Here is a 24,825-nt window from a genome sequence, read left to right as displayed (position 1 = left end):
AAGATGGTTCCCTATGAGGAAAGGTTAAAGCGCTTAGGGCTCTTTAGCTTGGAGAAACGACACCTGAGGGGTGACATGATCGAGGTTTATAAGATTATGCATGGGATAGAGCAGGTGGGGAAAGAGGTACTTTTCTCCCTTTCTCACAATATAAGAACCCGTGGGCACTCCATGAAATTGCTGAGCGGTCGGGTTAGAACGGATAAAAGGAGGTACTTCTTCACCCAAAGAGTGATTAACACATGGAATTCACTGCCACAGGAGGTGGTGGCGGCTACAAGCATGGACGGCTTCAAAAGGGAATTAGATAGGCATATGGAGCAGAGGTCCATCAGTGGCTATTAGCCACAAGGTATAGCTCCTGATGGCACCTGGTATTTCTGGCCACTGTGTGACAGAGTGTTGGTCTGGATGGGCCTTTGGCCTGATCCAACATTGGCGTCTCTTATGTTCTTATGGGGGTGGATAGAAAGTGGGTGAGTGGGAAGGAGAGAAGGAAACTGGGAAAATCAAGGATATGGGGGCTGGCTGCAGGAGAGAAAGTGCGTGGAGAGAGGGCAGGTAAAGTGCCCCTCACAAGTCCTTGTGGGTTCTCCCCCATGCAGCTGGCCCCAGGCGGGCTAGTACCATGCAACTGGGCTGGACATTATCCAGGGAGAAGATGCCAGGGGGAGGGAGTCAGAGAAAGCTGAAGGTGGGGTGGTGGTGGTGGATAAAGTTAGGTTGGCTGGTGGGTAGGAAGGAGAGAAGGAAGCAAGAGAAAGGAAAAGGCTATGGAAAAGAGTGAGGGAGAGGAAAATGAGATGCCCCCTGGGAGTCCTTGTGGCTCCCCCACCTGTAGTGGCACAGTTCCCACTCAGGCTGTGGAACTCTGGCACACCTGAAGACCGAGGGCCCAGCTTGAGAGTATGGATGTGAGAACCCGTTTATGGTAATAAAGTTTTGCATGTTGCCATTGTTCGTCACAGCTTTGTCTGCTTCTGCCCCTCTCATCTACCCTTTCCTACTGTTCCATGTTTTCTGTGATACAGAAACACCTTTAAAACCACAAACCGTTGTCCGTTTAATGTCACTTGGACTGTCATGGAAATCTTGGGAACTGCAGACCACTGAGGAGAATTCTCAGCGCTCCCGCATGCTCTTCCCCTCTCTGTCCACCCCATTCCTTTCACACAGGAGGAGAGTTCCCAGGATGTCATAGGAAAAGGCACAGTGCACATAGGGAGGAGGATGAGGGTGGCAGACCTCTCGCTTTTAGATTGTGAGTGGAGGATACCGGGGAACATTCCCCTGCGTTTTCAAGATTCAGGGCAAATAGAAAACCAGGACAGCATGCAAAGAGAATGAGTGGGACATTTCTTCTTGCTGTGTTTGTTTTCTCTGTGTGCGGAATTTATGTAACTGAAAGAAGTTGGAATCCCCTCCATGCTGTCTGAAGGGTTGCAGTCCATTCGTACCACCCCAGCATTCTACCATCTCATTGCCCCACCTAGCTTAGGCATGCCCCCGTCTTATCTTTTTGTCAGTCTGATTTTGCAATGAAAGAGCGGGTCTTTCTGTTGTAGATTATGGAAAGTTTTTTGAGCAGATGATGCGTTTTCTTGTTGGAATCAACATGTTTTGCACCACCATAAAGGGGGCCTCTCTCCTGCCAAGATTTAGTGTATTTTTGTTCACGCTCTCAAGAAAACAGCAGGCTAATTATAACTAGACATCGGTCAGTTATCAATGAGCTATTGAAAATCAGGAAGAATACTACTGCGTTGTGTAAATAGCCTCTCAGGTGGATGGAAGGTGTCCCTGTTCCAGGAGCAGAAGTGGTCTCTTGTCATTGAGCCCATTTCTGCCATAATTCCACCGGTGTACAGAAGTCCTGTGACTGCTTCCCTGTCTCCTTCACATCTGCCCCAGAGCATTTTTTCCTTGCTCCAGTCACACTGATTACATTGTGCATTGTGCCTTTGAATCCTGACTAACTTCTTTGCAACACCACTCCCAGTTCTGACTGCGATAAAAGGTCTCAGGGGTCTCCATTCCTACTTGTATCTGACCAAGGGAGCTTTGACTTTTGAAAGTCAGTTTGGTGTAGTAGTTAGGAGTGCGGACTCTAATCTGGGAGAACCAGGTTTGATTTCCCACATTCATCCACATGCAGCTATTGACATTACCTTGGGTCAGTCACAAGTTCTCTCAGAGCTGTTCTCTCAAGAGCAGTCCTTGAAAGAGCTCTCTCAGCCCCACTTACCTCACAGGGTATCTGTTGTGGGCAGGGGAAGGGAAAGGAGATTGTAAACTGCTCTTAGACTCCTTCAACTAGTGAAGGGCGGGGTAGAAATTCAATCTCTTTTTCTTCTTATACCCTGGAAATCTCCTTTTGGAGGGTATTTTCTTATATGTGTGTGTGTGTGTGTGTGTGCACCTGGAAGTCTTGGCGACCTCTGGTGACTGACCCCTACTGGGGGCCTGGGGGATATTCAGAGAGGTGGCTGAATAAAGCCTGCCCTCACCTCCCAAATGCTGGTATTCAAAGGAGGTCTCCCATCCAAGTACTTGCCAGAGTTGACCCTGCTTAGCTTCTGAGTTCTGACAAGATTGAGCTTGTCTGGGCTATACCCTGGAAATCTTCTTGGTCTTTAAAGGTGCTACTGAACTTGAATCTCACTTTTCATATCTGTAGTTTCACAACAGGAAGAGTAGAAATGCTACTGTGGAACTAAGAACTTCCCTGACAGTCTCTAGCTGTTCTTGCTTAGCTTTGAAATCAAATACAGGCAGAAGAAGAGAATAAGCATCTGGCTCAGTGTGTCTTTTTTGGCAGCGATGTCAGGATGAAAAGTAGCTGCCTCTTTCCTTCAGTTCTGAGTTATCCGTAGTGGCACATCTGAGTACTGGAGCAAAAAAGGGAATAAAATTATTTTTGTGTTCATTAAAGTAAGACATCATCACTCTTCACAGTAATCGTTAGCTGATCCACACAGATAACATTTGTGCTTTTTCTCAATTATTTGTCCTGTCTTTGTATCTAAACCTGTTAGTGTCAAGGGAGCTGTAAGCATTTTGTTTGTGGTAGAGTACAGTGACTTTTAATGGGGGAAACATAGTCCACTAGGAGGCAATCTACGGATCTTGGAGAACCTTGGAGGTAAATGGGGGGCATCGGGGATTTTAGGATTATATACAGCTCATTCTCCTCACTTGCAGTGGCTTCTGATACCATGGAAAGAAGAGTGATCTTGCGCACAGTGAGTATGAAGCTGTCCTAGGGAGTTAGCAAGGGTTTTGTGGAGTGTATCCTTGACATCTAAAAAAGAAAAGAAAAGAAACACACACAGATGTAAAGCTGCCTTGTCAGAAGGTTGTTTATATGCCCTTTTTTCTTTTTTTGCTTGTTTATTTTTTACAAGTCTGTTTGGCACCTCAGGATCTTCTCAGGGTTTCCTCCTGGCTGAAGCCTCCTTTGGAAATGTCTGCTTGGCCGTAGCATAGGCGCATTCTTTTGGAGTGGCAGCTCCAGCATTATGGAGGGCCCTCCCCAGGAAGATAGGGAGGGCCCAACTTTGAAGTTGTTTTATGACCGTTGGTCCAAGATCAGTATTGTCTACTCAGACTGGCAGTGGCTGTTCCCCACCCTAAGACACAGGGCTTGAAAAGGGGCAAAGAACAAACAAACCCTGAGATGGACACTGAAGACAGCATTTGATACCTTCCCACCACTTTGAGTGAGCTGTTAACCTTGTAGATCGGAGTTGCCAGAGTTGCTGCTTCAGTTTAACAAAACAAGAGTTCTGTCCTAAAGCTGCTGCATCGTTTATTTGTTATATATTAAGACCAGCCTTCCTTTTGAGAACCCAGCACTGAATGCACGCATGCCCCATCCCTTTATTCTTATTTATTTATTTTATACCCTGCCCTCCCCACCAAGGCGGGCTCACATCAACTCTTCGAGGTAGGTTAGGCTGAGAGAGAGTGACCGTCCCAAGCTTACCGAGTGAGCGTCATGGCAGAGTGGGGGTTTGAACTTCGGCCTCCCTGGTCCAAATCTAACTCTATAATTGCATTATCGTGAATTTTTTGTGTGAACATTCATGACTCCTAAGTTGTAAGCATGGGGCTGTACACATTTGACTGAATGTACTAGGACTTGACTCCCTAGTTATGGGGTTACATTCATCACAAGAAAGTGCTTAGGGATAGAAATGGTGATGTCGGCTGTTGATGGGGAAAGGAGCATAATGTGTGGAGAAGGCAGGAGGAGGCTGTGTGGGTGAGTGAGTTCTGGAAATGGTATATATGTGGATGGGATCTGAGACAGACGTATATGAATGGCATGCACACCCTTTGCGTGTGATATGAATGGGCACCGAGAAGATATTTTGCAAACAAAGCAAGTGCATCATTGAATATTTGTAAGGTTCTGCTTATTTTAACAATGGCAACAATAGAATAGGACCAGATAGAAGGTTCAGCTTCTGACTTATAAGTGGAGTGAATTGAGAACAAAACCAAATTCGAGTCTCATTGGGCAGTATGAATTGTATGGAGGAGTTACCATCACACCGCTTGGCAGAGGCTTTCTTGAATCCACAAGAAGACATTAAATCTGTCACACACACTTATCTTATTTGCACAGGATTGGAAATATGCCATTGAGACTATTCATGTACATTGTAGAGTAATCGCCTGTCATGCACATACTGAGATAAACTTCAGCTGTGAAGTGTGCAGATGGATTATTGCATGTCTCGCTGCTTTCCTTCTCAGACAAGCACACCTGCTTGCCAGTGTGCTGCAGAAATGTGTTGCTGAAATGATAGTGGGTGCTAAGATAATGCGGTGCAGAAATGGCGTGACTCACTTAATGTGGGCAGACGAGGGACCCCTGGAGTGGTGCTTCTCTTTTTGTTCATGGCACACAAGTGTGCTCGTGAGGTGGGTTAATCTGTTAAAGGGGTTGATGTGTGTAGGTACAGCAGGGATTGTGTCTTTATTAGGCCTCTTACCTGCAGTTGTGTGTTACTGTTTCATTTAGGCTGACTCTACATGTGGAGCTGCTTTAGGAATGAAGCGGTAGGCTACTTCAGATTACAGGCAAGAACACTCTTTGCAATGTTTTTCAGCATACCAGAAGAATGCGGTCACGCACACTAAACAATCCACTTTCCACCTGGATTTTGCCAGTTCACACAGTCAAATCCAGTTGGAAAGTGCACTTAAAGTGGATTGAAAGTAGATTATTTAGTGCGTGTGACCGTAGCCGAAGTCCTACACAATGGAAACTAACACATTTGAGAGAAACACTGCCTGCTAAGCTGGTTTCCTACCTGCAGGGAGTTTTTTTCTTTTTAATTCAGAAATGCAATCCTCTTCCTAGAGGACTGCAATAGAGGACCACCTGAGTTGTAAACTAATGCTGAAGTATAAACACACTTCGTAAGGAAGTAAGTTCATTGAACTCAGTGAGGGGTAATTATGTGTAAACATGTTTAGAATCTGGGACACAGAAACTGCATGGATGTTGATAGAGAAGTCACTTATTTCTGGTCACTTTTATAAACATACTTTATAGTTTTGTGGTGTTGTTCTGCCCTGCTCCTCATTAATATCAGAGAATTCCTACCCCCTTCACAAAATACATTCATTCATAAATCAAAAAGTATTTAAAAGTACAGACTACCAAAATCCATAGGTTAAGAAATTAATATGTTATTGACCGTATTTAAGTTCAGAGTAGATTCATCTGAAATGATTTCTTTTTTAGGCCTGCAGCAGAACAAGATGATAGAATCCTGAAGCATTAAAATGGACTTTGGTGGGTCACATTTTTAATGTTCCCTCATGTAAAAATTCCATATAAATAAAAAAGTGGTATTGTAGAGAGAAAAAGATCTACCCTAGGCCTTTACACGTTGTACTGTTTTCCTTCTTATTAATGTAGGGAACTTTGAACAATGTAATCTTTCTGCTACAATCCAAAGTGTACAGTCTGTTGGATCACCTCAGTTCCCTGCCATGTCATTCTGCTTCATGTGCAGACCAGGCCTCTGGGAGGGTAATGGGACAAAAGTTCATAACCATGTTCTCCTCTGTCAGGAGTTGACACTGAAAAAGCTGACAGGACCTTCCAGTCAGCGAATCCCTCCCCCCAAGTGTTGTGAACAAACTTACACCAAAGAAGGTGTTTTTTTTGGTGTAAGAAGCTAAATAGAAACTAGTCTGATATTAGTTTGGTAAGTCCTTACAAGGTAAAATGAACTGGGAAATTTGTGACAGACCTATATTTAGCCAGATCTTTCATTGAAGGGCAAAGCTTTGTTGCCTTGTAATCTGCCAAGCTGATTCTCACTACTAGAGAAAGGAAAAAAAAGCAATTGCATGTCGTTTGAGTCATCACATTTTGTGAGAGCAACAGACTTTCCCCATATTTCGTAATAATATCAGATGTTCAGTTTTGTTTTAAGAGCTTCATTTCTTAAATAGTCCTTTCCCCTGTGAAAACATTAATGGGAGCTCTTTCATGTATTTTGAGGTAACTTGGAACATTTTCAAAGTCTTACACAGGTTGTGCTGAATTCTAATTGTTCTAATTGCTTTCAGTTCCAGGGCCCCTTTCAAGACCAGTTTGGTGTCATTCTCTTGTGTCCTACACTTCATCTCACCAAAACCCCTGTTGTGTCCATCACTTCACCATTTCTTACAATATTATACTATGAAAGCTTCCACAATTCCCATCATGGCCTTTTCTAAGAATTTTATTCTGGTAGACCTTGGGTTAGTTCAGGTTTTCTACCACTGATGTTCTTAGCTGCTTAGCTTCTAATTCAGTAAAGACTAAAGTAGCCTAGTGGCTGACACTGCAGTCCTAAGCAGCATATCACCCTTCAGAGTCCACTGACTCTGTTTAGGATTGCACTATAGGAGACTAAGCACTCATCTTTATCTCTAACAGTGAAATGTGGCCCCCATCTGTGGATGTCTAAATCCATGGATCTGGGCCACACTGATTTTCCTACAAGCTTACCACTTCCCCAAGTTTGCAGAAAAATCTGAAATCTTTAAAAAATACATTGGGGGGGTGGTTTTGAATTCCTTCCAAAATAAAAGATCATTCTCTGCACCTACCTTGGAACCCAGAAGCCATGCCAGGCCCAGCAAGTGAAATCTTTAAAAAATACATTGGGGGGGGGGGTTGAATTCCTCCCAAAATAAAAGATTATTCTCTGCACAAGTGCAGAGAAACACCTACCTGTCTTAGAACCCAGAAGCCATGCCAGGCCCAGCAACAAAGTGGTTGGGAAGATGGGCCTGGCATGGCTTTCAAGTCTTACAGGTCCATACTTGTATATTCTAAAAGTGAAGTCAGCTAAATCTGAGGATACTTAAATCTAGAGACTGGACCCATGAACTGTATGGTAACTATAGAGTTTTGCCCAAAATGCCATGCAGCATCACCAGTGTGATGACTTCACTTCCATGTGATGTCATTACATCATGTTTGGGGGCGGGATTCCCTGCCCGAGCCAGTTGGTTGGTGGCAGGGAAGAGGCCCAAAAATCAGGGATCCCCCACCTCTAGCGGGGGATGGCATCCCTAATTTTTCTAGACACCTCAACTCAACTCACCTAGATACCTCAAACTCAAACAACCCAGGTTTGCAGAAAAATCCAAAACATTTTTAAAAAATCATTGGGGATTAAAACCCCCCAAAATGATAAAAGGAGCACCTGTAGCTTTAAGAAATGGATGCCCTCAGTGGTCATTGCTAGGCAACCACAGCATTCAAGGCTTGGTTCTGTTAGTAAAAGGCAGGGGAAAGGGCCAGGGCCTTTTCAAGGGCTATTTTGGCCTTTGAGGGAGGACTTACTGGAGTAGGCCTGGCAGCAACGACTGGGTGACTTGATTCCTCCTGACTGCATGACTCTTGCTTGCTACTGTTCAACAGAAACCATCCTCTGGCTGTAGTGGCTAGAGCTTCAGAGCAGGGTCTGGGAGATCCAGGTGCAAATCACCTCTCTGCTTTGGAAACTCACCAGGTGATGTTAGTCACATACTTTCAGTCTAACTTACATCACAGAGTTCTTGTGAGGTTAAAAAGGAGGAAAGGAGATTGATGTAAGCTGCTTTGTTCCCTACTGTGGAGAAAGGCAAGGTATAAATGAATCAAATAAACAATAAATATAGCTGAAAATGGAAGGCAGATAAAAGGTAGGTTGGTGAATGGCTGAGAAGGAGGCAAGGTCAGGAGAGAGGATATGGGGGTTGCCAGAAGGAGGGAGAGAAGGTATAGGGTGGGAAGGGGGATACAGGGAAAGCATGCTGCCCCTCTGTGACTCTTGGAGGGTTTCCTACCATGCAAGTGGGCCCGGCCTAGCTGCCAGACCCACATGTGGGCCCTAGTTTTGCTAGGTAAAGGCGGGTGGGGGTGGGGTGAAAGCCAAAGACAAGAGTGTCAGATAAACATATGTTGGTTGTTGGGTGGGAAGGAGAGAAGGAAGGAGGAAAAGGGGAAAGGCTATGAGGGCTTTTAGGGAAAGGAAAGAGGAAATATTGAGGGAGTGGGAAATGAGATGCTCCTTGCAAGTCCTTATGAGTTCTGCCTTGCACCATCTAATCCCTAGTTCAGAACCTGCCCCTGCAATGAACTAAGGCTTAATTTAAACCTGAAACTCAAAGGGAAAATATGTAACGTCATGGACACATACATTTCTGTAACTACAGGCTAGGGGAGAAGAGATCAGAATTTTCCGTGGCAATGATGTGTTTGGCATAGGGTTGCCAGGTCCCCCACTATGGCAGCCCTCATTGCCCACTACAACTCTTGAGCAACTACAGGAGGAGAAAAACAAAAAAAATCTGCTGGTATTGTGTGTGCTGTGACGTCACTTCCAAGGAATCCCAGAAGGAACCTCTCATAGTTCTAGGTTTTACCATAGAATTTCTGGCAATTCCTAGAGTGACATAACACCACTCAAGGGTTTGTATGGCTTGGCAACCCTGGTTTGGCATCACCTGTCATTCCACCAATTGGTGCAGTAGTTAAGAGCGGTAAACTCTAATCTGGAGAATTGGGTTTGATTCCATTCCTCCGCATGCAGCCAGCTGGGTGACCTTGGGTCAGTCACAGTTCTCTCAGCCCTACCTACCTCATGGGGTGTCTGTTGTGGGGAGAAGAAGAGAAGGAGATTGTAAGCTGCTCTGAGACCAAGTGATGGACGGGGTATAAATCCAATCTGTTGTTCTTCAGTCCTATGTACACTTACTGGGAATTAGACCCCCATTGATATCACTGGGACTTACTTTATAAGCATTCATAGCATTAGGCTACATGTTGCCTAAAATAGTCATTATTGCATTGCATTCTCATGTCAAGCGATTATATTCTTACATTGACTAAAAAGGATAGTACCTTATTATTGAGTAGCCAAGGGGCATTGGAAGCATGTAATCCTCCATCCCCTGTGATGGCTGTATTGTTATCACTGCCAGCCTAAATCACATCAGAGTGGGATCTGGAACAATATGGATCATTGGTGCTCAAGCACTGCAGCAAGCTGGTATTTTAACCATTGAAATATTGCAGAAATTGCCATTAGAGCAACAATATTGGCTAACAATGATTAGAATGATTTGAATGAGTTATTTCTGGCTTCGCCTGAGCCTTGTGAACCAAATGAGCTACTACAAAGAGACATTTAAGTATGTCTGTATGGGAAAGTGAGATCTATTGTTAGAATTTGCAACAACAGAGCTAGTTCAGCGAGTGAGGACCAGTGTAGACGTAACACCACCAATCTTATAGAAATGGTTAAGAAACTGGGATCAGACTGCAAGCCCACATATCCCCTCCCTTTCCTGCCTCCCCTGTTGTTTATGAATCCCCCTTTCTAATGGTTCAGTGTTATCTCTGTAGTGATGCACACCATTTTTAACTCTCACCAAGGTGCTCAATCAAGATGTGAGACCCAGACTGAAAGGAAATTTGCAAATCTTGGTTAAGAGGGAGTCTGTTTAGTGCAGTTCTGCACTACTTGTGACTGACCAACCTGAACATAGCCCACTGACCATATAAGGTGACCTATCATGGACCTGATAATCTTCCTGATTTTCTGTGTATCTGGGAACCGGTGAGCACCTGTCAGGCCACAATACTTGGCTGGAGGGCTAGCTTCATATAGCATGGTGAGTTACAAGTTACGTGATCCTATTTTAGTCTTAACTCTGGTTAACGTACATAATCCCGAGCCAACAGGGGAAAGGAGAGCTTTTCAATGTGGGGCTGCCCAATGGTATATGGTTATAATTTGTGTGAACCTACAATAAACCTGTGCATTGTTTCTGTATGTTTGTGCACATGTTTTGGTGGATTTTTGCTTAGATTTGCATTCTGTGATACTGAAAAGCCTTCACAGAGTGCAAGAATACCCTCGGACCTGGAAACTTGACAGTACTAATGCCAAAGACTGTTATAGTGTTGTAGACAAGCTTTATGCAAAAGGCATCAAGAAATCCAACAGAAGTTTATTTGGAGTGAGATATATATATTTTTTTTTTAAAAAAAAAAACCCTAAGGGGAAAACCAAACACAAAATATTTCATGTAGCTTTGCCCCAGAAAGGTCCTTGTTAAGTACAGTTGCCAGGTACATGCCAAGAACCCAGGAGATATCGGGGGAAACGACGTTGCCATGTGGACATCATGTCTGGCTAAAAGCCAAAACTGACGTTAGCAATTCTCTAGGATTTCACTGATCTCTACAGAAAGAGATGTCGTGTTGACAACATCACTTCTAGATTTTAGCTGGAAGTGACATTGATGCATTGACAACACTTTGCCTCTGCCAGTCATTTCAGGAGCAGCAAGAGCTGGGAGGTGGCGGTGGGAGATTGCCCACCATGGCAAGTAAGCCGCCAGCCCTACTGTTATGGTTGTCATGTTGGCTGTTTGTTTGTTATTACCACATTTATCTAGACATTGGTAACTTCACGTGTCTTTTAGGAATGAGGTGTCCATTTCCTTCACTTTTGAACAACTGTGGAGATTGTTGTCGTTCAGTCGCACAGTCGAGTCCGACTCTTCGCGACCCCATGGACGACATCACACCAGGCCCTCCTGTCTTCTGTCATTCTCGGGAGTTTGCTTAATTTCATGTTCGTTGCCTCGATAACACTGTCTAACCATTTCATCCTTTGCCGTTCCCTTCTTCTTTGACCTTCAATCTTTCCCAGCATCAGGGTCTTCTCCAGTGAGTGCTCCCTTCTCATTTGTTGGCCAAGGTATTTGAGCTTCAGTTTCAGTATCTGGCCTTCCAGGGAACAGTCAGGGTTGATTTCTTTTAGGATTGACTGATTTGATCTTGCAATCCAAGGGACTCTCAAGAGTCTTCTCCAGCACCATAGTTCAAAAGAATCTGTGGAGAATAGGATTGCAGTATGCAGGGAGTCTCTTGTCTGGGGGAAGAGAAAGGGGTATGCTTAAATCAGGGTCTGGGGATTAACCTTGCCTGCTTAACTTTCACCAACCTCAAGGTGAGGCCTGATGTTCTCCAGGAATTACAACTGATATCCAGACTATAGAGAACAGTTATCCTGGCGGAAATGGTAGCTCTGGTGGGTGGTCTGTATTGGCATCAGATCCTCACTGAGCTCCCTTTCCTCTCCAGATTCCACCGTCTGGCAGCACTGCCCCCAAATAGCCAGGGATTTCCGTAACAGAGTTGCCAACCATACCTTACTTTTCACATTGTTATCAATCACTTTTTCATATCAGCTAATAATACACCCGGAACTGCACATTTTGTGTCTGGTTGCACATTTTAAAAGGCCATGAGAGGGAGGATTCATATTGAAGAAAGGATGAGGTATGAGGAGGGAGTACACAAGCTTGTAGCCCCCTCTTGATCACTTAGTGATCATTTATCACTGAGGAATATTACTGCCCCTGGTGGCTGTTATGGGCATTTCTGGTTATTTTTTTTCTCTTGCCTTTCCTTCGAGAAGCTCAAATAAGTACACATGACCAGTGTTCCCTCTAAGTTGAGTTAGTGTGAGCTAACTCACAGTTTTTAGCCTCCGGCTCACACATTTTTGTCTTAGTTCAGGAAGGATGGCTCCAGAGCAAACTAATTTATGCAGTAGCCAAATTGCTCGCTCACAACTTTAATGCCAGTAGCTCACGAAGTAGAAGTTTTGCTCACAAGACTCTACAGCGTAGAGGGTGGATTGCACATGACCCCCCCTTTTCTCCATTTTATCCTTACAACCCTTTTGTACTGCAGTTTAGACAGAAAATGTGACTGTTTCGCAACTTAAGGGTCTCTGCATAGGATCTCTTCATAGCCAAGTGGGAACTTGAACCCCGGTCTCCCCAGCTACAGCTTGATACTCTTAACCACTACACCACACTGGATTATTGTTGTCTGTTTTGAAAGTATCAAGGCTTCATATCTGTAAATTGTCAGTTTTAAAAATTTGCCTTCTTTATCCCCTCGTAACCCTTTTTGGGAGAGAAATATTTGCATTTGGAGGGAGGGGGAACTGCGGTAAGCCTCTCTGAATTAACCAGGTACAGCAGGAGTTGATAATATATACCTGGTGTTACATATGCACTGGGTCCTTGGTGCTCAAGGAGGTTTCGAAAGTCCCTGATAACTTTTTGATGCATTCTGCGATTTTAAAAAAATACCGCTTCAGCACAAGAGGATTGTTGTTATACTTTATGTGGATAAATGCAGGGTTCTCCCCCCCACCCCCCATGGTCATAGATGTTGACCAGCTGTTTAAAATACTCAACGGTTTTGTGTGTGTGTGTGTGGTATTTGGAAGTTCTTTTCAGTTCATCTAGGCACAGCTTTTTCCATTCTCTTACCTCTCCCCTGCCCCTTACCCTTAGGTCTTTGAGATGCAAAGTGCTGTCTTCAAGGCATCAGAGAAAGAATGCTTTACATTTCTGCATCTAGGCATGTGATGATGCACATTGTACTTACACATGAAGAGTGGATTTGTTAGCTTTTTCCTCCCCCCCCCCCAACTTGATGAGACGGGTGTACATACTGTGGAAGTAATTTTCATGCTGTTAGCAAAGAAGGTCAAAGAAACCACAGTTTACTTTACAGAGGATTAACATTATATAATAATCACATGGACTAAAATGACCTGGGAGGTCACCGCTAATACCGTTCCTTGGGTGTGAGTAAAAAAAAAAGGCCCCTACTGTGAACAGCAATTAATTTTATACCTAAATTTAATGATATAATAATGGGCTGCCTTGGGATAAATTTCAACACAAGCGTAAATGATTTTAGTTGCTGGGTATAATCCAGAATAATTTAAATGTGCCTGAAGCCTACCGAAATGAAGGAGTCTCAAACATTCCTGTGTACAGTTAAGCTGTACTTATTTCAATTGGGTGTAAGCAAGCTCGGCGTCTTTTAAATCACATCCATTGCCATAGTCTGCTCCGAGACCACACGGAAGATCGTACAGGAGAAAACGAAGCATAAAAATGTAATAAATAAATAGATAAATAAATTAATATTCCTGGGAACTGCAAGCATAGCAGAAATTTACATGCCTACTGCTGCTGTCCTTATGGAGATCCCTTTTTTCTCCCTCTGCAGAAGAAGAAGAGATTGGATTCATACTTGGCCCTTCACTTGGAGTCTCAGAGCAGTTTACAGTCTCCTTTCCCTTCCCCTCCCCAGAACAGACACCCTGTGAGGTAGGTGGGGCTGAGAGAGCTCTTGAGAGAACAGCTCTGAGAGAACTTGTGACTGACCCAAGGTCACACGAGCAGCTGCATGTGGAGGAGTGGGGATCAAACTCAGTTCTTCTAGATTAGAGTCCACGCTCATAACTGCTACACCAAACTAGCTTTATGTACAAAGTGTGCGCGCACACACACAATTTGTTTTCATTTCCCTGTTTTAGAAAGGGAGATTTCAGGTTGTCACATCAAATACCCCTGAGGATCTCTTTTTGAGTTATCCCTACTGCGATGTAACATTGGTTGATTTCTTAATGGCTAGAGCATAGGGTGGGATTGAGTGTACTCTTTTTCTTGTCTGTTGCCTCCCAGGTATGAATTTCCCCCTTAAACATGGTTAAGTGTTCCAGTTGCACTGCGGCAACAATACTGGGCGATTAATAAATCCAGTAAAAATAAATAAATATCATTATAATTACTATGAGATTTGAAACCAGATTGAAATCCTAGTTAAGAGAGGAAAACTTTTACTGCTCCTTTGAGAATACCAATAGAAGTCATGGTAGTATAGCTGAGGAAATCAAGCTTCTGCTGACACTTTCAGAAGACTTAATTCAACATGTATTTTCTATGAAATGGCTAAAAAGTCATCTTGGGGCAAGGGAAGAGAGAGGTCTTATACAAATAATATTGGACCACCTACCTCTGAAACTGAAAATGGTCTTTCCTATTGCTGCTAGAGATGCGAAGAACTGAATGTGGCTCCTTTGGCATGGAAAATGTGTTCTACCCCTGTACTACAGTCTCTTCCTTTCATCCTAAGAAAGCAAAGTTTCCATTAAGGGAAGATGTTCATGCTTCCCCAGAGTCTGATGGAAATATTATTAATTGCCACAGTCAGATATTTGACTGGTAGATAGTGTTCTGCAATTCGAGCTCTATCTGCACAGAATTCTTGCTGTTCTGGGCAACACTGTCTTCTGGAGCTCAGCTGGTATTATTTGTTCAATGCCCAGAATGTCCTGGTGTTTCTTCAGAGTTCCAGGCACTGCTCCAGCAGCTCCAATGACCACTGGCGCGATGGTAACCTTCTTTCCCCAGAGGCATTTTAACTCTATTCGTAGGTCTTGTGATCTTTCTTTTATATTCTGCTGTCTCCTGGGATTGCAGTGTCAATGATCCAAAGCCTCTTTTTGTTACAACTGCTATATCAGGGGTGTTATGCTTCAGGTGTTTATCTGTTTGCAATCAAAGTCCCAAAGAATCTTAGTTTCATCATTCTCCATGATTTTGTCTGGTTTGTGCACCCATGAATTTCTGGCTGATGGTAAGCCATATTTTTTGCAAGGGTTTCAGTGCAATATAGCTGCAGCTCTATTGTGACATTCTTTATAGTCAGTTTGAGCAATATTTACTGCAGGCACTGACCATGTGGTTGACTGTTTCATCCTCTGTCTCACAAAGTCAACATTTGCTGTTATCCCTGGTCTTATGAATCTTGGGCTGTCATAATATTTGTTCCAAGTGTCTGTTCTTGTGCACTCTAGAATGAGTCCTTTTGTCTCTTTCTTCAAGTGCCCATTTTGGAGCCATTCTAGGTATTTTCACTATCAATTTTATTCTCTGTGTCTTTCAAATATTTCCCATGCAAGTGTTTTCCTTCTAGCCGTCAAAGTGAGTTTTGATTGCAATCTTTTTGTAATCTTCTTTGGTTTCTGTAGCTTTAAATAAGTCTGCCTTGTATACTTGTACACTTCAAGCTTCTCTTTGCTTTTCTTGGTGTAGTCATTCAGTGCTCATTTTTCTTTGTCAATTGCTTGCTTAACTTTCAGGAGACCTCTTTGTCTAATTTCCTTGGTAAGTAAAGATGATCAACATCACTTCTAGTGTGTAGTGAGTGATGCATCATCATCATCTCTTGAGTTGCATCTATTGTTTCCAGTTGATAATGCCAGCTGTGTATCTTAGAACTGGTACTGCCTACATGTTAATTGCCTTTACCACGTTGCCTCAGTTTAATTTTGTTTGCAGTATCTTTTTAATTCTTTGTTAATACTTCCTGGTTATATTTTTCTTAACAAGCGTATGTTTGATGTTGTCAGCTTCCATAATTCCAAGATACCTGTAGTTTTCTTCAAAGCCCAGTGTTTTGGTGTTGTTGTTTGCCATTTTGATTTCTTCTTCAAGGATCTTTCCTCTGTTCAGTGCTAATGCCGCACTTCGTCAAAGCCAAGTTCCATTGCTATATCTTTGCTGAATTTTCAAACTATAGTAAAAAAACAAAAACCAAACTCTGATTATGACTTTCAAAAAAAATCTTATTTTTCTTCTTAATATCTGAATAGGGTTGCCAATTCTGGGTCAGGAAATTCCTGGAGACTTGGAGTTGGAACCTGAGGAGGGGAGGGAGCTCAGTGGAGATGTGATGCCCAAAGCTTACACTCTGAAGTTGCCATTTCTCCACAGAGAAACTGATCCCTGTTGTCTGGAGATCAGTTGTAATTCCAGGGGAACTCCAGATCCCACCTGGAGGCTGGCAACCCTACATCTTAATAAGCCAGTAGCTATGCTCATATGTTACCGTGAACTCATGTAAATCCTGCCTATATGCATGTATCCTATTTGCAAGAGACAGCTGTGATGGTCCCCGGTTTCATCTTCTCTGTGAGGCAGATTTTCCCACCCAAACACTGTTCCCCTCTTGGTCTGAGCAGCCTCTTAGTAGTGTATTTGAATTATAGAATTATAACTTTCTGCATGTCCCACCCTGTGATAGACAAGTTATTTGGCTTTTGCCCAAGCCAAAGATTTATTGTAACTCAGCAGGAGCCTTCTTCTAAAACCCTTTGGAAATGGCACTTGACACGAAGTGAAGTTAAAATAAAAAGGTTGATTTTATTGAACAGGCACAGTTGGATCGGGAACAGGGCAGGGGATGAGAAGCTGAGGTTAACTGTAGTTGATCATGCAAATTAGAATATTTTGAACAGGCAACAAAGTATAATTGTATATATATTCTTAGAGACTCAATTCTTGACTGTGACAGGTTTGTTTGTCTTGGAGATTTCTTTCAGCAACATTGTGTCTTAATAAAGCTTCATAAAATTATCTTAGTTTCCTGGAAGTTAGTACTTTCTTCCTGTATTTGAATACTTCCCTTGTGGGATTGTAACTTTCCATTTTTTACTCTTGAGGAGTCTAAGACCATTTCCCTTTTCACACAAACCAGAGGTCCCTTCTGAGTTGAACCCTCTGAACAACTGGGTAAGAAATATCCTCCTTTCTAGGAGCGATAATCCTTTTTCTGTTTGGCTAGACTGGCAGTTTTCAGCCTACTGTCCAGCCTGTCAAACCTACCCTGAAGTTCTGGAGACTGAATAAATGGAATTCAGCTAGGGCTGACAATTAGACTTTAAGTTCTGATTTTTGAACTTTTCCTCAAATGTGTTAGTACACAGTAAGGGCAAGGAGTTGTGTTCCTTCACCTCCCAAGTGAACTTGTCTGTTTCTCTCAGACTGTCATACACACACACACACACACACACACACACACTTCTGAGTGGCAACTGCCAAGCCAAAGTCCAAATGACAACTGACTCTCTCTGACAAGACTGACAAGACTTTTTAAAAACTCTCCTCAGCTGGCACTGAACAATCAGAGAGAAAGGGGTGCACACAGGCAGCAGCCTGTCAATCAAACTGGGCTTTACAGTGCGGCATTAACCCCTAATCTCCCAGCTCTCTGAATTCGATGCACTAAGCATCCTGCTTTTGGAGGTCAGTTTGTCACAACAGCCAATGTGCCTTCTTTTTACAAGTGAAACCAGGGACTGGTACCTAGATAAATGTGGGGTTTGTATCACACATTGAGTTGTACATGCCTTGACTGTAACAGAAGAGTTACTCAATGCATATACAAAGAAAAATCAACTGTATGCTGTACACAGATTCTGTGTGCGTTCACTGTAACTTGTGAACAGGGCTAATAAGATTTGAGATCCATGGTGGTAGTAGGAGAGTTGGGAAAAAGATAGTTGGGGCTGAGAAGTGATTGAGTGGTGATGGAGCAGTTGATAGCTTTTTAAAAATACAGTTTCCTTGTCTGGCAGGAAAAGGTTGTAGAAATGAAGTTCAGCTATATATTCAGCTAGGGTCTCGCAGGTGACTTGGATATTTTCTTTCTGCTTGTTAGCTGATATATTGGGCTTCATTGGATTCAACCATGGCATGTATAGTTAAAAAAGATTCCATTTTCATCTTATGTAGGTTTTGAATGTTTATTATATGTTCTGTATGGTTCTGAATAAACATTTTACTTTACATGGAGGCTTGGGCCTTTGGGACAGGCTGCTGAGTAGATAAATATTCTAAGTCCTCTAAAGGCCTGAAACAACTCTCAGGGGTGGGGAAGACAGTCTAGCTTTCTAGTTCCCTGGCCAGGGTGGGGATTCCCTGACCTCAGCTCCTATTTGTCAGGACCCACAGTCGAACAATTGAGTACACGCTTCTAGAAAGGTTATATTTTATTGCTAGTACTATGGTTGCAGGAACATGTTCACTGTTAGGAATAACTACCATCTAGAAAGCAGACATAGATATAGGGTATTCAAAAGTGCCCCCCACCACCAGTGGCCAATCGGCCTGACTCCCGCGGGCAGGAAGGAGGACCAGATCAGTTAGAGCCGAGGCTGGGAAACTAAACTAGTCACACGGTTAATTGATGGGAAGACACTACACCAGCAGACTACAAGGTCAGTGATAACGAGGGGAGAAGAATGTGGCAGCAACTGGCACACAGGTCATGAACGCAAACCCGGACCCATAAACACAATGGCAGCATAGCTGACATTCTGCCTGCCCACCCTCCTGGCCCGCCCAGGAGATCTCCCGGTCAGTCCGGGATACCTCCCAGTTTCCCCAGGAGCTCCCTGTGAAACTCTTGTAAGAGTCTAGGGGCCTGAATATCCCCTACGTCCACCCATTCGCGGTGCTGGTCGGGGGAGTACAGCAAAATATCAATCTGCTGTACTCCTCCGACCTCCCCTCACACTATTGCCGCTCCAAGCAGCAATGGGGGGGGAAATATTAAAAACTGGCACTGTTAAATTGCTTCCACTGAAAATCCGGAAGTGATAGAGAGTAGCTCTCAGAATCACTGAAAACTCTATGATTTTACCATATTGTTTCCTACAATTCCTAGATCTACTGTATATCACTTTCAGGTTTTCACTGTAAGTGGCTTAATGTGGTACATGATGTTGCAGCCTCCCATGTCTCCACCCCCAAACCTCCTGCATGGACTGACTACCCTAGGAGAGGCTGAGTGTGCTGAGTGATCCTTGGTAATCCCAGAATTGGGTAAAGGTTTAGAGGGACCTTCAAGTAATATAATAGTAATAATAATATAGTATAAGTTATCTAGGGAATTCAGGGAAGCAAAAAATGTTACTCTCCGGCCCCGGTCACACGGGAGGATTTGCCCAGTGAAACGGACGGATTGAGGGTGGATTAAACCGGTGCGATCAGATGCCAGCATCTGGCAGGCATCGCGCCCCCGCCCCCAGCCCGTCCCTTCCGGCCTGAAACGTGGTTTAAAAAGGTACCAGCAAACAAGCAGTATCTTCAGGAAAACGCGCGGCGTCGGCAGGCGTCTTATCAGGGACACACTGGTAGGCCATCGCATCCAGCACCTGTCCGCGTCCCACGTATGTGCACAAACGCGGTGCGTTGTTGTTGCTTCAGGTGGTGTGATCGGCTGCCAGAGGACGGAGCCGCGGGGGGAACGTGAGGTCACGATAGCGCGCTTCAGTTTGTTGCGGCTCTAAAAAGCTGCACTTCCCCCGCGGCTTTTCCTGCTGTTGTTCCCGGGACTTCCGTTGACCTCCTGCATGAACAGTCATTACTATAAAACAGAGAGTGCAAACTACTAAGCTAGCTGTCTGATGTCCATAGTGAAGACACAGTCTCAACATTCAGAATTTTCATCCAACCAAGGATCTGGTTTGGAAGAGACAAACAGGAATGTACCCCTTGGTGTAGTGGTTAAGAGCAGTGGACTCTAATCTGGAAGACCAGGTTTGATTCCCCACTCCTCCTCATGAAACCAGCTGGGTAACCTTGGGTCAGTCACAGTTCTCTCAGAGTTTTCTCAGCCCCACCTACCTCACAGGTTGTCTATTGTGGGGAGAGGAAGGGAAGCCAATTGTAAGTGACTTTGGGACTCCTTCTGATAGTGAAGAGTGGGATATAAAACCAGGTCTTCTTCTCCTTCTCCTCCTCTTGTAATCCCCTTGTTTCTTCACAGCTAAGGGCGCTAATGGTTTTAATATTTGTAGGAAGACACTTATTTGTGAAGGACATAATTTGCATGTAGATGAATGAACGAAACCATCTCAAGTTCTGTCTTTGTCAATAAGAAGTTCAGTGTATTTAATTTGGCTTTGAAGAAACTACCCCGAACAGTTCATCCAAATGTGTTGACTGCTTGCAAGTTCTTTATCACTAGTAGTTCTGGATTTCCAACAGAGAGCAGTATGCAATGAAGCTGTTATTTCATTTTATCTACAGGCTTGTCACCGAAATGAGGGAACCTCAGTCAATTAGTCATATGCATTGCAGTTGATCAATTAATTTATTAAATATGTATACATTTGCAAATGCATACAAAATTTGAAAGGACAAAAGTATTTTTTTTTTGTTTTATTTTTAGATTATGTATGCATGTGTCTTTGAAGAGGCATTCCATCCTGGGTGAGAAAAGAAGAATGCCTCTTCTAAGAAGGTACCTGCCACTTGCAGTTTTTGTAGCTACTTATATTAAAAAATAATCTACAGTATTTAAAAAATCCTGCTCGTTTCATTAAAGCCACATGTTTTATCATTCAGAATATTTTAAATCAATCTAACCAGTTAAGTGAACAAACCTTGCAGACCGTTTTGTTCATGCAGCACCGTCAGTCCAGAGTTTCATAAACAGAAAAGAGAGGTCTTACGTAATGTGACTCTGACAAGGGGAAGGCAAGGGAGGGAATGATCAGGATAGTAAGGGATGAATATGAGCAAATATGGTTTCGTATACTTCAGCTTGCTTAGATGTGGGGATAAGGGTTATAGTGATGGACTAAAAGTTTTAATTGAAAAGCTGGGCTTTAAGAAAGGACTGGATTCTGGAGGGCTGAGTGAGATGGCATCACGTACAGATTCGGGAAGCAGATTCCCTGACTGGAAATCCATAAGAAGAACAAATGTAGAGTCCAGTGGCACCTTTAAGACCAACAAAGGTTTATTCAAGGTATGAGCAGGAGATTTGGGAGGGAGGGTGGAAGTCGGAAGTTTTTCAAAGGCAAAGGCTTCATGGCAAACAAGGGGGGAAAGAAACAGTTGGGTAACTGCAGAAAATTCATAGATAAGGGTGAGAAGTAGGGGTGTGCAAGAAATAAATAAATTCGGCCCATTCGGATTTGGCCGAATCAGGCAGAATCAATTTCGGATGACAGTAAGACTCCAGCATGTCAGTTTCATCAGTACCAACCCATTCTGGAGTCTTTGGGCCAGCCGAATGTCAATTTCAGCCCCATTATATCTTATGGGCCATTGAAGTCAATGGCAAAAACATAGGGTATATTATGGGGGCTGGAGGGCAGGGGGATTGGGGAAGAGACTCCAAACTCACAGGGTAGCTGCTGGAGCCTCTCCCCAAGAAACCAACCAAGTTTCAAGAGCATTGGACCAGGGGGTCCAATTCTACGGGCCATCAAACAGGTTGCCCCTATCCCCTCCATTGTTCTCTATGGTGGGAAAAAAGTAACTTTTGTTTGTGCTTGACATGGAAGAGGGTGGAATGCCAGTGTAGGTATTTGGGGAAAGATTCAGTCTGTCCACAAAGACTGTGCATCAAAACAGAGATGGATCACCTTTACTATCAGATACTGATGGTATTTGTTAATTTTTTTAAACATGTGCGTGCATCCGCTAAATAATTTTTGTCTTTTTCTCCTTTGCAGATCACTCAGGGTGAACCTCAAAAATCATGCTTCAAGCCTGTAGCAGAAAAAGTGACAGACAGTTGCCAACAGATCTGCCAATGTAGACCACCTCCGTTACCACCCCCACCACCTCCTCCTCCACCACCAAGGTTGCTTGGGGTCCCACCACGTAAGTAAAGGATGCTAGTATATATTGTTAAAAGGAAAAGTAGAAGAGGGAAAGCTAATTTAGACTAACTTGCATTTTCCATTGGACAATGGGATAAATGTTCTAACTAAAGACAGAAAGTGTTTTTTGCTCATTGAACAGGGATTTCTGCAGAGGAGCCAGGCAAATTCCCTCTTGTGATCGAAACCATATGGTTCATTTCTCAAAGCAACTCATTAACGCTGGAGCCCCAGAGATGATCATTTCCTATGTTGCCTTATGATTTACATAAATATTTTATGATCCAGTATTTAGATGGGTTTATAGTGTTCTCCAACAAGCTCACCTCTAGACTAGAAAAAAAGAAAACTGTGATGCTTGGGCTTCTCCTGGTGAACTATAAACAGCAGTATTGATTTACATCAGCATAGAGTGTGCCCGATATTGTGTAAAGAGTGTGGTTTTCCTATGCCCTGACCTGGATGGCCTAGGCTAGCCCGATCTCTTCAGATCTTGGAAGCTGAGCAGGATCTACCCAGGTTAGTACTTGGGTGGAAAGTCAAGGTTGCTAGGCAGATGCAGGAGCTGGTAAATCACCTTTATTTGTCCCTTACCTGGAAAACCCTACAAGGTTGCTATAAGTCAGCTGCAACTTCAACACTTTCCAGCACCCTCTTCCTAGGTTTACACAGAGTGAGTAGTTAAAGAAGGCTGTAATATTGGTGTAACTTAAGAAACATAGTCCTTGAAATCTATGTTAGGGGCTGCGTGGAGGTGTTCTGCCTGGTGGTACGGGATTAGGTTTCCATGGCAGCCTTTGAGATTGGACCAGCCCTTGATTGTGATTCATGATTGTAGAAAGATGAGGGTTTGATGTCGGGTGGATTGGAGGTGTCTACTACAAGAGGAGTTGCATGGAAGAGGATGGCTTTCTTGGGGAACATTTATCGTTCAGTCCATTTTTTATCACATGCTTTCTCCAAATACATCAGAATGGTGTACATGCCCCCTTTCCTTCATTCTGTCCTCACAACACCTTGATAAGGTGATTAGGTTAAGAGAGAGCAGGGGAGGGATGTTGGGAACATTTCAAAGGTATCTGGGTTGAGTTGATCTTCCTCCTGTGTTAGAGATATTGAGCCTGAGCATGGCTAGCGGTGCAAGCTTTTGGCATGAGCCACAGGGCAAGAACCAAAGGAGCCTCTGGCTTACTGCCGGTGGTCCTGAAGAGAGCTGGACCAGTGGATCTAGGATCAGTCTGAGATTTGGAATATTGTCTTTTTATCCTGTCTATTAATTTAAATTGTATTTTTGCATTTTATAAGCCATTTTCAGTTCCTGCAGAGTAACACCCTTCTGAGCCCATGTGTGGATGTAAAAGGGTGTAAGTCTGCTTAGGATGACACTGTTTGAGTCCCCATTAGGGGAAAAGTATAGTAGAAATACTTAAGAGAGTGGGTGGCCCCAGCACCCAGGAAGCTTCATTGCTGAGGGGATTTGAACCCCAGGCTGATCGCAGGTCTGCCAGGTCTTCTGCTTAGCTTTGTTCTGGGCCCTGCTTCTCCTACTGTTCCTTGGTGGAGCAGTGGAAGCAAAAGGGGGAAGGGGAAATTGGTGTTGCACTGCACTGTTATTTCCATCGCAAACCCAGAAGGGACATTACTGTGTCAGCGCAACATCCTAGGATTCACCTGAAACTCTGTTGCTTTACCATAGAGTTTTGGGTGAATCCTACAACATCAACATCATGCTGATATGGTGATGTCACTTCCAGGTTTGCAGTGGAAAGTAGGGTTGCCAGGTCCCTCCTGGGCAGCCGGCGGGTGATGAGGGGGGAATCACTGGGAACTGGGGGTTTCTTTGCACATTTCAGTGACGTGCCCACATGACTTCTAATGTGACTCAGAAGTGACATAGGCACGTCAGGGCGATGCTCTGGGTTTTGGACAAAAACTCTATGATAGAATTAGCTTCTACTGTAGGGTTTTTGCCCCAAAACCAGGGCATTGCCCTGACGTCCCTGAGATGCCTACATCACTTCTGGGTCCTGCAGAAGTCACGTAGGCACATTGCTGAAATGTTGGGTGTTCCTCATTTTGGGGGTAATTCCCCCCCACTGGCCAGCTGATCCGCAGTGGAGATGTGGGGGGGTGTCTGGCATCCGTAACTGAACGTGTTGCAGCGTAGGCATGACACTACTTGTTGCGACTCCACTCCTGTAGTCTCTTGGGGGTTACCAGTGCTGGGCTGGCAACACTATCTGACGCTCTCAACATAGGCACAAATATTTTAAATACATAAATACTCTTAGAGTAAATTTGAAGAGTAACAATAGATGCATTTACCCCTTAGGTTCCATTCAGCTACAGTGACAAGCTATATCTTAATGAGAATGAGTTCTGCATACTCCTCCTACCTCATCGCATCACATGTGGCTTGGAGACTGAAGCTCCAGAGGGAGAGGGGGGAGGAGGGGGAGGAAGTGACTTTACCGAATTGTTGCTGTGGTGTCCTGTACTTTGATGATTTTTGTTTAGGAGACTCTCCTGACTCTTAGAAAGAACTTTGGGGGCAAATAGCTGGCTGCTTGGCAAAGGGAAAGGTAGAGTGTTCCCTGACAAGATCACCTCCACTACTTTCAGCAAACTTTTACAGCTCTGTTATTTGCTTTCTCTGCGAAATGCAGACCCCTGTATTACTCACTTTGCCTTGATGCTCACTTTCCTTGGTTTGCCATATGCAAGCCTCAGGAGGATCCAGTCAGTTAGACTCTCTTATCAGTCTAGGAAGGAGGCTCTGGTGGTTCTGCTGCAGCCAGTGATTCCCGGCTGATGCAGGTTCCCTAGTTGTGTGTGCGCAGTTCTGGAGGCCTCACTTCAAAAAGGATGTGGACAGAATGAAGCCGTGCAGAAGAGAGCAACGAGGATGATCAGGGGCCTGGAGACCAAGCCCTGTGAGGAAAGGCTGGGGGACTTGGGAATGTTCAGTCTGGAG

The 24,825-nt window shown here is 43.9% G+C and overlaps 1 protein-coding gene across 2 annotated transcripts in view; it reads left to right on the top strand.

Annotated features, from left to right (window-relative positions):
* The window catches only part of PRIMA1 (proline rich membrane anchor 1), an 86,417-nt gene that overhangs the window by 5,615 nt on the left and 55,977 nt on the right, over nucleotides 1-24,825 (top strand). For both annotated transcript variants that reach the window (XR_001482618.1, XM_015414742.1), the window contains exon 2: nucleotides 21,702-21,852. Coding sequence is in view for 1 of the 2 variants with exons in the window: in XM_015414742.1 (XP_015270228.1) it covers nucleotides 21,702-21,852 (151 nt within the window). In the remaining variant the exon portion in view is untranslated. The remainder of the gene's footprint in view (nucleotides 1-21,701; nucleotides 21,853-24,825) is intronic.

The sequence above is a fragment of the Gekko japonicus genome, unplaced genomic scaffold, assembly GCF_001447785.1.
Source record: "Gekko japonicus isolate JY-2015 unplaced genomic scaffold, Gekko_japonicus_V1.1 scaffold1518, whole genome shotgun sequence".
NCBI classification, from domain to species: domain Eukaryota; kingdom Metazoa; phylum Chordata; class Lepidosauria; order Squamata; family Gekkonidae; genus Gekko; species Gekko japonicus.
This window is presented reverse-complemented; position numbering and strand designations above follow the sequence as displayed.